General features: G+C 30.1%; 1 protein-coding gene across 1 annotated transcript; it reads right to left on the reverse strand.

Moving 5' to 3' along the window:
• Positions 1 to 725: 725 nt before the first annotated feature.
• On the reverse strand, positions 726 to 12733 carry LOC148284919 (periodic tryptophan protein 2 homolog). Its single transcript, XM_088232816.1, has 16 exons — positions 12638 to 12733; positions 11611 to 11723; positions 10699 to 10793; positions 10233 to 10361; positions 9655 to 10094; positions 9355 to 9574; positions 9036 to 9203; positions 8697 to 8949; positions 8017 to 8164; positions 6535 to 6726; positions 4875 to 5020; positions 4640 to 4787; positions 3454 to 3597; positions 3119 to 3371; positions 1749 to 1968; positions 726 to 968 (listed from the first exon to the last, which is right to left on the reverse strand). The coding sequence occupies exons 1-16, from the start codon at positions 12653 to 12655 to the stop codon at positions 803 to 805; spliced, it is 2853 nt and encodes a 950-aa protein (XP_088088942.1). The 5' UTR covers positions 12656 to 12733; the 3' UTR covers positions 726 to 802.
• Between the last annotated feature and the right edge of the window lie 1471 nt (positions 12734 to 14204).

Genomic DNA, 14204 nt, shown 5'->3' on the forward strand with positions numbered 1-14204 from the left:
TAATGAGCCAACAAAGTTTTATAAGAAAGAAAACCGAGGTCTTTGAGATATAGAAGATTTAAGTATTATGATAAGCTAAAAAATAAGGTCAATTAATGTTTACTAATATGTTAAATATTGGATTAAACTTTGACTGTTTTCGGTGATTTTATGTGAAGACTTACAAGAAATAAAAAAGGTATTGAAATATAATGGAAAGATTGAATTTTATGGCTGAATTTTTTTCTTTTGGCTAGAACTACTGCAAGTAATTTAAATGTAGCCTTAAATTATCACATTTTAGCCTTTTTCACGCCCTTTAAAAATAATTTATGTTTTAAGTTTTCAGTTTGGGTATATTGATCGAATTATTCAATTGAAATCATAAAACCGAAAAGTTTAGTTTAGTTTATTTAAACAAACATTTCGTTTGAAATAAATCATTTTAACAAAAAAAAACGGATTGAAAAGGTACTTAAGTTTAATTTAATTAGTAAAAGAAAAAAAACTGCTTAAATATGATCAATGACGTTTGATGAAAGATATAAAAAAAAAATTAAAAAAACAATTAAGTTTTATTTTAAATATCAGTTCACTACAACATTATGCTGCAGAATTCTATATACATACATACATGTACATATTTTGTAATCTCTCGTTTTTTGTTAGTCAATGGATCTTTTTTCTTCTTCTTCTTTAGTATCACAAATATAAAACAAAAAGTAAATAAATTAAATTGCAGTAGGTAGATTTATAAACAATTTTATTTTTGAAAATGAGTGATAATTTGTTGATGAAATTATTGTGTAAAAAATATGTCTTCTTATGAAGATTCATCACTATCTTCATCGTGACTTTCAGAATCTGCCGTCCCTCTTCCACTAGATTCACTTCCAGAAAGATTGTCCACTTCCATTTGATTATCATGTTCTTGTCTGCGTTGACCAAGGTCTTTAATGTACTGCATTGTATATTTATTAAAATCACATCTAAAAGAAGTAAATATTAAATACTTAACATAATAAATAAAAACCCGAGCAATTTTTTTGAGCTTTTCATGAATATAAACAATTTAAGAAAATAATTAATAGGGTTCTTTTTAAAATCATTATTTTTAACTCTTGGCTGTGATGTGATGTGATACGATACAAGACTTGATACATCTCTCTTATTTTTTTTTAATGATGAAGTTAAATTTCTTGTAATGGACATTTTCACACCAGATTTGGAAAATAACATTTGTATAACTATTCTGGATTTTAATTCAAAAAATATTTATCCTTGCTATGCGAAGAATGAATGTACGCCAATACAGCAATAAATCTGTATAAGAGAGAGCACGAAGATAGAACTCATAACAAGGAAGACAGAGACGCTGTTCTGTGGCCAGTGTTTGAGTGAGACATATTCAATCGGTTATTAACAATGATGGGGGACACTCGCATGTAAAATGAGCGGCGTATTTATGATTTTAAATTGATTTTGCTATAACAGGACAAAATGATAGGATTATTTTTTTAAATCATGGAAAAGGAATTATTAAATAGTATGTTCCCATGTTTTTATTTTTTGCAAATGTCTGAAAAATCTGTTACTGCCGATTTAATCAATTAGGTTTGAACAATTATTAATAAAATACTAGATTATCAACAAAAAAAAAACAAAATGTTTTAAATACTACAAAATAAAGCAGAATAAATTTTGTAAGAATATTATTTTATGTGTTGGAGAAAATTAGTATGTTTATTGTCGTACACTGGGAAACTTACATTTCAGATAACTGCTGATATTTCCTAGAGATAGTCTTTTCTAAAGCTAAGAGTGTTGGCGTTTCAAACATTCCTTGCATTCGAGAATTATGAACAGTGGTAGAATAACTGATCCAATGCAGGTACAATTCTATATGGCGGCTCTCTTCAAATAATGTGGCTATAGCTTTCAGGAGTCGATGTAAATATTCATCGGGAAGACTTGCAATTGTAAGTTGAACTGAAATCAAACATAATCATAGGTTGGGTAAAGATACAACTCTCGTATAATGTATAATAAGGTTTCTTTTTAATTGTGTATTACATGAAGACCACTCTACCCTATACAACCAAGTGTCCATGTATCTGACACCTCTGAATCTGCTTATATGATTCTATCCTCTGATCACAATTAGTTATAGGATTAATTGATCTGAGAATATACTATGCATATTGCGTATATTAACTATGTAATATATTGCATATATTACATAGTTAATATATTGCATATATTACATAGTTAATATATTGCATATATTACATAGTTTATATTACATATAGTCCATGCCCAGGCAAATGAAGAATACGGTTATGTGCGTAAAATAGATGGACTAGATGGGTACTCTTAGGTAATCCTAAAAGAAAATCAAGTGGGGATAAGCTAGCATCGTAGTGTACTGATTCGCGCATTTGCCTACTATTCACGAGGTCCCAGGTTCGATTCCTGGCAGGGTCGAAGTGAAAAAGTTGTTTAATTGGTGGATTAATACTGCAATATTTCACTGCCCCTGGACTGGTATTTAAAGCATAAGACTGATCATCTTACCTTCAATGTAACAAAAATGATCTAGATACGCTGCGATTGGAATGGCAATGCAGTGCCATATGCACCACTGGGTGAGGATATGGAATTTATGACGATTATTTTGTTTTTTTTAATTTTTATTTTGCTTCTATTTTTTTTTGCACCACAACAGGCAAGGAGGCCCCAATTACAGTGGTGAATTACAGCCCAGAACATCAACACTTGAGAAAAATCACATTGAATTTTTGCGTTCTCACCGGGAATCGAACTCGGAACCTTCCATGCGTGGGTCAAGTATCTTAGCCATCAGACCACTAAGGTCGCCGTATGATATATTTTGCTCATTAATCAAAATGTTCCATTATTATTTCTATTGTATTTTCCAAGTGAATCTAATCCATTTACTTAGTAGGAGCTTCATTAGTCCATGTCGATGATTATTTATAAGTTGAAATAAATACAAAACTTACATCTTTCTGGGATTGTATTCAAAATGAAATTTAATATATTATACTGGTAAAGTACATCATTTAATCAGTATGACGAAAAGTTTTTATAGACATTTGTATGCATAATTCAGACTCACTATCGCTGACAGTGACTCGTTCAACAGCTTCTTGAATAATTTTGATCTCATTCAACTGTAGAGCTGCCATTAGTGCCTCTGTCCATTCTTTCTTACTTAAAGCTTCTTTAACCATTTGTGGAGTAGCCTGGAGTTGAAGTTCAAAAGGTTGAAATACTCCACCAGCGTGGAGAGAATATTGCATTAGTCCTTCTGTCGTTGCTACGGAAAAACTTTGACCGGTAGGAGAAAACTGGACACAGAAAACACGCACCTGAAAGAAAAATTTAGCATCCATAATTCATGTTTTACAACGGTTTGGATATGATCATGTGTAATGTACACGTATTACTTACTTCAGGTTTAAAATTTCTGTCAGCCATATCACCTTGCCTTACTCCGGGTAACCGCAAGGCAACATCACCACCTTCTAATTTAGACCTTTTTTCAATGAGCATAAGATTTCCAAATTCTGTCATATTGCGCCGACTCACAAAATCCTAAAAGAAAATGTAAATTATAGGAATGAAACAACTAAACTTTGGTAAAATTTATGGTATTTGTGTATATGTTATACTATTTGATTTTGGGGCTATTTACAAATAATCATAAATAACAATACCAAAAAACGGGAATCTAGTTATGGTAGAGAGGTATTTGAACTTCAGACCTTGGCAGATCTCTAATATGTGATGTGAGTCCAGACACTACTGTGGGACCACACAATTTGAAATTAATAGTTTAAAAATCAACTAAGGTTATTTTGATTTCCTTATGAACTATTTATTTATTTATTTCATTTTATTTGGGATTTTTACAGCTATTACATAAACAAAATAATTAGAAAAATCTTAACAATACTAAAGCCAATTAAAAAAATCCACTGTAAATATAATGACACATAATATATAAGAAAAGAAGTTTAGTAATTGTATTTGTGTGACGTTTGTATTCATGTGTATGTGAATGTGTGTATGCGTGAATGAATGAGGGAGAGGATACATGTGCGTGTGGGAATGAAAGAGGGAGAGGGTGCGTGTGTATGGGTGCGTAAGTATGAAAATAATATATTTGCTTTAAACTTGTAAATTGTATTAAAAATGGTACAATAAAGAGCTTAGTAAAAAGTTAGAAACCTTTTTGTTAAAATTCAAATGACGAAATGATATAAATTGTTTTTTTTAATTTTTTTATGTATGTTAAATTTCAAAACCGTATTCTAAAAAAAAAAAGCATTTTATTTTTTAAATTTAACTGATACACATCGAATGAATAATGTGCGACGAGTCCTATACAATACAGAAGGTAACCACAAAATGCAGTAAATACGAAATAATGACAACAATAAAATAAGGTTTGACAATACGCGAATGTTGATTCAAAACGAACACACAAATGCATATTATATGCACCTACATAATATATAAATAAGATTAACATATAAGTTTAATAGAAATGATTCGAAATGACAACATATTATCTGCATTTAAAAAAAATGTATTTACATAGTCATGTATCATGTAAATACTTCAGCTTACTTACTCCCATGGCATCTAAAGATTTATTTTGTGTGATTTCAAACTTTTTTAGTAGAACCGATTCATTTATACTATAAATGCAAATATTTTTAGACTGGCCTCCGGCTAATATACAATTCCCATCTGCAGAATAACAAAGGGATGTAAATGACCTATAAAACAAAGGAAAACAACATTATTAATTATGAAAAATCTAACACTATGAAAACTTTAACTTGCATGTATTAAAATATTTTTACTTGGCCTTAAGTGATTTCGCAGGAGTAATCAAATCAGTATCTGACCGTCCGCTTCCAAGATCATTTCTACCGTCAATTGTTCTGGTTTGAGCAAATGTGCGAACATCAAATATACAAATTTGACCATCTAGTGTACATACTGCAACCTGGTGGAAACAAAATGGCTAGTAAATATAAACATATGGTAACACAAAAGAGATAACCCAGTTAACTGTTTTTACATATCTATAAAATCGTAATATATTTAAAAACAAAATTTTCATTTTTGAAATCATCGTAAATAATATTTTACAAATTACACATAGATTTTTCCTGATTTTATAAATTTTTATAACGTATTGCATAAATTTACAAATTATTTATTATTTGAATAAATACAAAACAAAACTTGCAGAATTACATATATCAATAATATATTTTTTTTAAATATGTGTATTTTATTCAATCAACACAATATACATAGGAGAAAACAGGAACACTTGATCCCTCGTGAGACTTCTTCACTAGCAATATCTCTTTACTTTATGAAAATTTTCTTTCTATGTTGGCAACACTGGCTACCCGCCATTTACCATAGACATCAGAGTTTGTTTAGAGCTGTAAAAATCAATAGTCAGAGACACATCAGACTGAACAGTTTTTGCCAAATTCGCAAGGATTTTTCTCAATCTTTCAACTTCGGTAGCTGGTTTTTACATAAAGGTGAGTGATTGCTGTATTTATTCAATCTATGTGTATATATTTCATGTTTAATTTTTCTTAACAGTTGCTGAATCTTGTTCAAAGTGATTTTTTTACTTTACTACTGTACTTGAACCCTTTTACTGTGGTACACTAGATCCCAGAGGCATTTCAAGTAAAATTTGCCAAAAAACGAGACTTTGCTTTTTAATTGTCTCAAACTGATCATAATTACTGTAATAAAAAAATAAATATTAGTTGATCGATAAAAAAATGATAAAGTAAAAAAAAACAAATGACGGATGAGAGAGCCCAAAGAATCATTTAATTTTATATTATCATTTCAGTATTCTTTTATTTTTTTCATAAAATTATGTGTATGGTTTAAAGTTAATAAGTCTTTTTTGATTATAAAACTACAGTTTTATTTATGACTTTCATGGTATGTGGAAATCTTTCATAACAATATACAGGGAACAAGTCTTAGTATCCTTCATTGGGGGGAAATTTATCCCCTTTCCCTTGCCTGACATTTAAAATGTTTTTTTATAAAAAACAGTTATCTACATTTTGTAATTGGATATGAATGGCAAAATAAATAAGAAATACTACAATCACAGTAGGAGAAAAATTATAATAAAAAAACTAAAGTGGGGATCAAGTGTCTCTCTTTTCCCCTTTAGTTTAATATCAAACAGAGATGGAGAACATATTACAAACCATGTAATGTCCACTATTTGCCTAAGCTTAAACATCCGTATTTTTCATTTGAGTCGGTAGTTACAAAACCCGCTCTGGAGTTTTTTTTTTTAATTTTAAGAAATTCACAAAAAAAAATATTTTTTATATTTGTTCAGAACAGGTTTTGTAACTTAATACTTCTATCTGTTGATTTTTGTGAATAGCATGAATTTATTTTAATTCAATTTGAGTATTGACCATTGAATGTTTATTTAGTTAAAAAAAATGGATTATTTACTTCTTGTCCATCAGGTCTATAGGCAACCTGTAGTCCATCTGCAGTAAGATTGATAGTTTCGTGATCACTTCCTGTCTCAATACAATTCCAGAGTCTGATGGTTTTATCCCAACTGACGGACGCAAGAGCGGAACTTGCCAAAGCCGGGCAGAATGACAAACTCACTACTGGGCCCTCATGTCCACTTAGAACCTATACACATTTTAAATATTGTACATCATAAAAACAAATTAAATTAGTTATTTAAAAAGCAAATCCTACATAATTATTACATTATGAAAATAGCGCTAAATAAGCTATCCATGATATTAATACATCAATAAGAAAACCTAATGTAATTATATATATTAAAAAATATATATATTTGTATCTAATACCTATTGATCTATCCGGCTGTTAATTACATTTGTAAATTCAATGCTTTTTAATTTAGGTAATATTATTATAAGTTAGTATAAATATTAATATCCGCCAACAAACCACACAAAGTGACTTGGTGGGATTTCAGTTGTTAAAAATTGAAATGTTATAAGTCTATAAATTATATGATATAATCTGTGGCATTGATAATTAGTTAAGTATGCAGTTTCACTCTAAAAGGTCAAAGGAAGGTTGTGTGAAGAGATAAAAATAAGGAAAAAATTTATTCATTTCAATAATAAAATTGGTTAACGTCGTATAATTTGAAGATACATTTAGGTAAATAAGTGCAAGTAAGTTAATAAAATAAATAAAACAACTTTGTTTTTAACCACTATTTTTTTATTTTTCACCGACCGGTTTCAAAGCAAACAAGCTTCTTTGTCAAGGTTGTCAAAGAAGCTTGTTTGCTTTGAAACCGGTCGGTGAAAAATAAAAAAATAGTGGTTAAAAACAAAGTTGTTTTATTTATTTTATTATAATGAATAACCACAAAGTTAGTGCTTCAAATATAAACTTTATATAAAGTACAAGTTAACTTGGATAAAAATTTCTTTTAACCATATAGAAAAAAGAAATATGAGGAGAAACACAATATGAATGGTACCGCTCCAAGGGTTTCATTCTTAAGTTTACGCATTTAAAGAAATAAACTAGTAAGAAATTTTAAATGACTCCCCTGCACAATTAGCTAATAGTGACATGTGCCTCTTTACCTGCCGTGATTCAATGTAACAGTAATGTATATTGATGTTGATAAATAATAAATAAAAAATTACAATATGAAACAACAATAATATGTCATTTAAAAAATATATATGATGATCGGAGAAACAACGAAAAATGTTCTTTAAAAACAGGCACACGTCATACATAACCTAAGTTCTAAAACCAGCAATTTAAAAAATATATATATTCTTGAAATCACGAAACTAAAATACCCTAATAATTTTTTTTCACAACTGAACAAAATGTAGGTATTTCATAAATAAACATTCTTATTTAAAAATTTAAATAGCAATAGAACTTTTTTTTAAATGTACATAAAAACTTAAAATTTACCTCTAATAACTTGCCCAGTTTAACTGACCAAACAAATATGTCAAAAGTGTCTTGTCCTCCTGCAGCACAAAGTTCTCCACTGAAGTCTAAAGCCGCACAGCTGAACTGAGCTGGAGTAGGTGATGTCAGCGTTCGGAAGTTGCGGTATCTGGATTTATAATATAAAAATATATGTATATTTTTTCATCACAAAAAAAATATTTACATACATTATAAAAGTTTCCACTAAATCATTTAATAAAAAAAAATATTTTCATTATTATCATTAACAAAAACATTTTATGTTTTAGGCCACTTTTAGCTAGTTGTAAATAACTGTGCTGGAAAATAAGAATTATGTTTTATTAGAGTGGGGTTTGTGCCTCTGATCTGTGAACTGTGATACTATCATGGAACCACAGCCCAATATTACAGTACAATTTGGAATAGCTAACTGCTAAATTAATAATTTCAAGAATAATTTTGCTTTTTAACAATATGTTTCTGCAAAGTCTTTAATAAAGATGACAATAATTGTGAATAATGAAGAATTTTTGCACCGTGACAATCAATGACAAACACTTATAACACTATTTTTGTAAAGAGATGTGTCTACTAACAGACCTAATATACTAATTTAATAAATTACTAAAGTAAAATTATAATAATTTAATAAATTATAGTTAAAAATCATCAGTTACCTTAAAATATCGTAACATCTAACAGTGCCATCTAGAGACGATGAAATAAAAAACTTTTTATTGGCACTAAACTGAACACTTGTTATGGAGCTTGTATGCTCACTAAATGTAACAAAGCAAAATCCACTAGTTGTATTCCAGAGCTTCACTTTCCCATCATGACCCCCGGTGGCTATGTACTGGCCATCGGGGGAATAACAGAGGCACGTCATGTTAGAAGAGTGACCTTGTTGCTTCATTACATACTGCTCACCTATAATTGCAATATTTATTATTAACAAAAGAGTTCAGTTCAGTTCAATTATTAAATAAACTGAAGAAAATGGTATCCATACTTACTTTGCCATTCCCAAACTAATAGTTGTCCTATACCCGAGCAACCCAGAGCAATCCAATCGCCTGGTTTTGAAATAGCTATAGAACTAACTTGATAGTCAGAAATACTAAGAGAATGAATCAAATTCACATCTGGAAGCTCGTGCAAGAAAAATGACCCGTTTGAGAAGCCTAAAATAAAAAATAAAAAGTTTAGCCATGACACTCAATACACATTTAATATATTTGTTAATTAGGTCTTCAACTATTTTGCGACTGAATGATGTATTTACAAATTTGCTAGAATCAAGGGTATTGTGGAATAAACACATAAAATACAAACCAGTAACAAGTATTTTGGTGTCTTTATGGTATGCAGCAGTTGTTAACTGGGCATCTGCATTAGTTTTTCTTACAAGATCTCCTAAGTAGTGTCTCGCATTTCTTGTATATTTAAATTTAATGATATTGGTGTTGTCTTCTTTTATTAGTTTTCCCTTGTCATCCCTTTTTTCTACGCCTTCTTCAATGTGGGTATAGCTAGGAACGGTGTCTTCAAGATTCTAAAATAAATATACAATTATGTATTTAATGAATGTGTTAAAAGGTATTTTATCCATTCGTATTATAACATCTCATGTACCTTTTCAGAGTTTCCAGGATTCTCAATAACTTTTTCCATATTCACATCATCTTCAGCTTCATCATCAAGTTCTTTTTTCTGTAGAACTTTCTTCTTCTTCTTATTAGGTGGAGCCAAAACTAGATCATCAGAATTGACATTGCAGTCCCATACACAAACCTGACCATTTCGGCTAATTGTTGTTATATCAAAACTATTCTTCTCGAAAAAACAACCTACAATCATTTGGGAGTGGCCGCCGAGCAAATATGAACGAAAGTTATCGAATCTATCCAAAGAATAAATTCTGGTACACATGTCTTTTGATCCAATGGCAAGCAAACGTGAACAAGTTGACCATTCTAAGCAAGTTGTGTCATCTACTGCACCACGGAACACTCTCTCCATTACAAAAGCATTATATTCTCCGGTATATGGACCAGGAGATTTCATTATAAATACTGCAATTTCAACATAAGATTAATTATTCAGATATCCACAATGTGCATAAAATTCAAATAGTAATAAAGTAAAGCAAAAATGTATTTAAAATATAACATAAAAGCGACAAAAAGATAATATATTAAACAGAAACTCACCATTGTTTTCCTTACAAACGGCAAAATGTTTTCCATCGGGACTAAACTTTATAGATGTTACTGGTCGATGAAATCTGTACTGGTGAATAACAGTGAATGATATCATACTTATTAGATATGCTTCTCCCTCTGAAAATAAACAAATACATTAAAAATCTCAAAACTTTTCACCATACTTTTTACTCTTGCTTTCTTTTGAGATTAAGGTAGTACTTTCTGCAGTTGAAATATCAGTGTCAGAATTATCTTGATCATATTTTGTAAACTTATGTGGGAATCACACCCGGAACCTCACACTGAAAGCTAGTCACTACACCACAAGGTTAACTACATGTATATAAATCCAAAATCAATTCTCATTGCTAGAATACTAAAACAAAAAGAATCTGACAAGTCGTGTGTAATTCCATACGATAGCAAATAAATTTTGAGAAATTTTTATAGTCTTAATTGAGTAGATTTTTACCTTCATTAGCAGCTACTAAGGTACACCCATTTGGGGACAAGTCCATTGCTGTGAAATTGTAATCACTTTCAATCGGTAAAGTGTTTGATTTATTGCTAAAAATTAAAATACAATATAATGAAGACCAGAAACATAATATTTATCCATCTGATAAAATAATTGATTTTTTAAAAGTACATATATTATTTATATTTCGATTCTATTAAGGATTATAAAAACATTTTTGTGAGAAATGGTAATGTAAGGTAATTAAAACAGATATATGGTTCCACACAGTAACGTGCAGTTTTTTTTTTAAACATGAAGTTCATAAAAACAACAAAAAAAAGACAACTAAATCACCAATACACATCACGATACATAGCTAGAGAGGAAGAGTCTAAAACTGGTTATCCTAACATGGAAAAGATCCACCTCTCTTGGTAGGCAGTTCGACAGACCAACCATCCTCCCACAGACATTATCACCGATAAATTGGTCCTGCATTCAAGAAGAACAAATAATCCGTGCTGCCTAGTTCTTAAGAAGTTGCTCGATGAATATAGTTTTATGTGCTCTAGTATGTTATAAATAAACAAGTGTAAAAACTGAGTTCAATTTTAATTAGTATGAATGTATTATTATTTTCTATTTTCCTTTTATATCTTAGAAGGATTTTTTTTCTCATGTACTATGTAAATTAATGTCAATTATATGCATTCAAATAATTAAATAACTATAACAGTGTAAGTCACTCCCCAAGAACAGGAGTTAGTCTCTTTTTTTGGAGAGTTACAGTCATAACATTTACTAGATGTATAAAAGTAGATTTGTATAGATTTAAAAAAAACATATACCATTTATGAAATATATAAATTAATAAAAAAATAACAATATTATGAAACTCTAATAAAAATTGACAAAAATACTTACTTTTTAAGATCATAGATGGTAATTCTATTTCCAACAGGACTAATGACAGAATTTCCATCTGGGGTAAATATTAAATCGCCTTTCCGGTAAACTGTACCCAGTAAGTTATTAAACTAAAAAGCAATCATAACAATCAGTTAACATCGATTGACATCAAAATAACTTAATGCATTTTTCGAGGTCCTAATTCCATTGTTCACATTTATTTCCAACATTTCGGATAGAATTCAAAATCTGTCTTCTAAGTTAATCGGACCAGATATTGCTTGGTAACAATTCTGAATGCGATACAACATAATGTCTCAAAAAACTATTAAATCAATCATATTATCGAACTTAATAAAAACATTTTCAACAAATAACAATGCCTGGTTTCTGCGAATGATCTTAAATGACAATAATAATAACAATAGTATGTGCATAATATCATATTGAGCATCATCTTACTAGAAAAATTCTCAGTATATACAAGTAAACATATTGTATACTCAAAAGGGAATGTGGTTATGGATAGAGTTGCCATATGACAATTGTTTTCCGCATTTGACAGGCATTTTAAGGTTTGGACAGGCGTGCGGCCGGCATTGCTCTAAGACATATATTTTTTATTTCTAGAGAGTCCTAGCATAAGTGTTTATTTCTTGAATAAAATTTCAATAAATATATTTGTTCTTTTTTAACTGCTGTTTACTTAAGACATACATTTTAGGCACCCTGAAGAGGCATCCCTTCATTTTTCAAACTACTTGAACCATAGGGTTACCATTAAAATAGTAACCCTAGTTCGGGATAAACTTGCAATTGCAATCAACAATTACATTAACTTGTGCAAGAAACTAGATAATAATATTCTAATATCATACTCCACATGAAGTAGCAGGTAAATATTTGCATAAGTTAACGCCTATCAAAGAAAAGGATTTATAAATATTTTTTCCTAGTTTTCAAAATATGATTTTAAAAATAGAGTAAACTCGTTTTTAATAAAAACGTATTACGAATATATTCATGAGGAAATTTTAATTACCTTAAAAGAGAACTTCATTATGTTAGTTTAAAATATTATAAAACTAATCCAAACACAGCCGTAAACACGTGCTTGCCAAGATTGACAATTTGATTTGACATTTGACAGATGATACCATAGACAAGAAAAATATTTTCTATAGACAATAATATTGCCTGTGGTACAAAAATGAGGAGGCATTTAAAAAGCTTATGACCTACCATGAGCAACTTTAACTAATAACATTAAACATGCATTACATAATATATACTATTCTGCCTTCTGCTCATTGAAACATATAGTTTGTTGTAATGAGTTGGCGTTCTTTTGACATTATATTTATGTTTTTTTAAATTATTAAACAGTAGTAATTATACACTCAGTAATGTATTCTTTGGTTAGTGGCAAAAGAACCGAACACCGGATAAAAAAAATATTTTTTAGGAATATATACATAAATAAGATATACGGATGGGGTCATGTGGTAGGGATCCAGAGTATGCTTTGATGGCTAAGATTTTGCACTGGGGACATCTTGCCTTGGATGAAATCTTGTTTAGCTACTGCAAAGCAAAAATAAACTTAAAGCATTAAAAATCAATAACACAATGGTAATAAAAAAAAAATTGCAGCAAATAAATATTTTAGGATAGTACTAATCATTTGAATAAATCCGTAGCATGTGACAACAAAATAAATTGTTTTAATTAAATTACAAATTTAAAAGCTTCAATTGAATTAATTTAACAATAGAATCACTATGTAAAGCGCCCTTGAGGTATTTTATTACGAAAATGGCGCCTTATAAGTTATCCATTATAATAATAATAATGGGAACAGTGATTCTAATTTATGCAGGTGTGGATTACTTTTCAAGTAATTTTGGCAATCATCCATGTATTTAATGGATTTTCAGAACATTACTAAATATATTTTATAGTATGTAAACATAGGAATTACATCTAGAAGTTGAATTTACTTGGCAGCAGTGGCAGGAAGAATCTAATTCGAATCCAGTGGCCATTTTTTATTTACTTACATCTTCTGTAGGGTACTGAATAAGTTCATTGCGTTTGACATAGTCAAGTGAGTTAAATTTTAATCACGCATAGCATCTATAATTTGAAAACTGCACCAGTATCCGTGACAATACCAATCAGTTAGCTTTCTTCAGTTTAGTAATAGTAAAATAATCCAATTTGCTTACCTACTGACATAGCATTCATTTTGAAGCTTGGAGTCCTAAATATGGCATTGGTTTTGTCCTTAGCAAAACGCAATTTGGTTTTGTTGCCCCATTTGCCGACTACTTCGAGCACCTTACTGGTCATCGTTTCTAATTCGTAGTTGAACCGGCTGCAGTAATTATCAGATCGTCAGCGAACACCTTTAATTATACTCCTTTACCAAGATCCTTCTGGAGTTTGTCATCTAGGATACAATTCCAAAAGGTCAGTCTACAGGAGGAACCTTGAAGGCAGCCCTCGGTTGTGACCTTCTCAAGTGCGGCATCGAAGTCCAATAATAAGACCTTTGATGTTTACCGTTTGGACCGTATAAGCAGATCTCCGGGTGGAGGTGGAGGAGC

The sequence above is a fragment of the Micrasema longulum genome, unplaced genomic scaffold (assembly GCF_059751315.1).
Source record: "Micrasema longulum isolate JH-2025_06_02 unplaced genomic scaffold, ASM5975131v1 h1tg000076l, whole genome shotgun sequence".
NCBI classification, from domain to species: domain Eukaryota; kingdom Metazoa; phylum Arthropoda; class Insecta; order Trichoptera; family Brachycentridae; genus Micrasema; species Micrasema longulum.

Bases quoted from the DNA above. Each gene is read 5' to 3' on its own strand.
- LOC148284919 (XM_088232816.1), bottom strand. The intron at 5,021-6,534 runs GTAAATAATCCA...TGTTTCCACCAG, and splicing joins ATAGACCTGATGGACAAGAA to GTTGCAGTATGTACACTAGA. The intron at 4,788-4,874 runs GTAAAAATATTT...TTTGTTTTATAG, and splicing joins GCGAAATCACTTAAGGCCAA to GTCATTTACATCCCTTTGTT.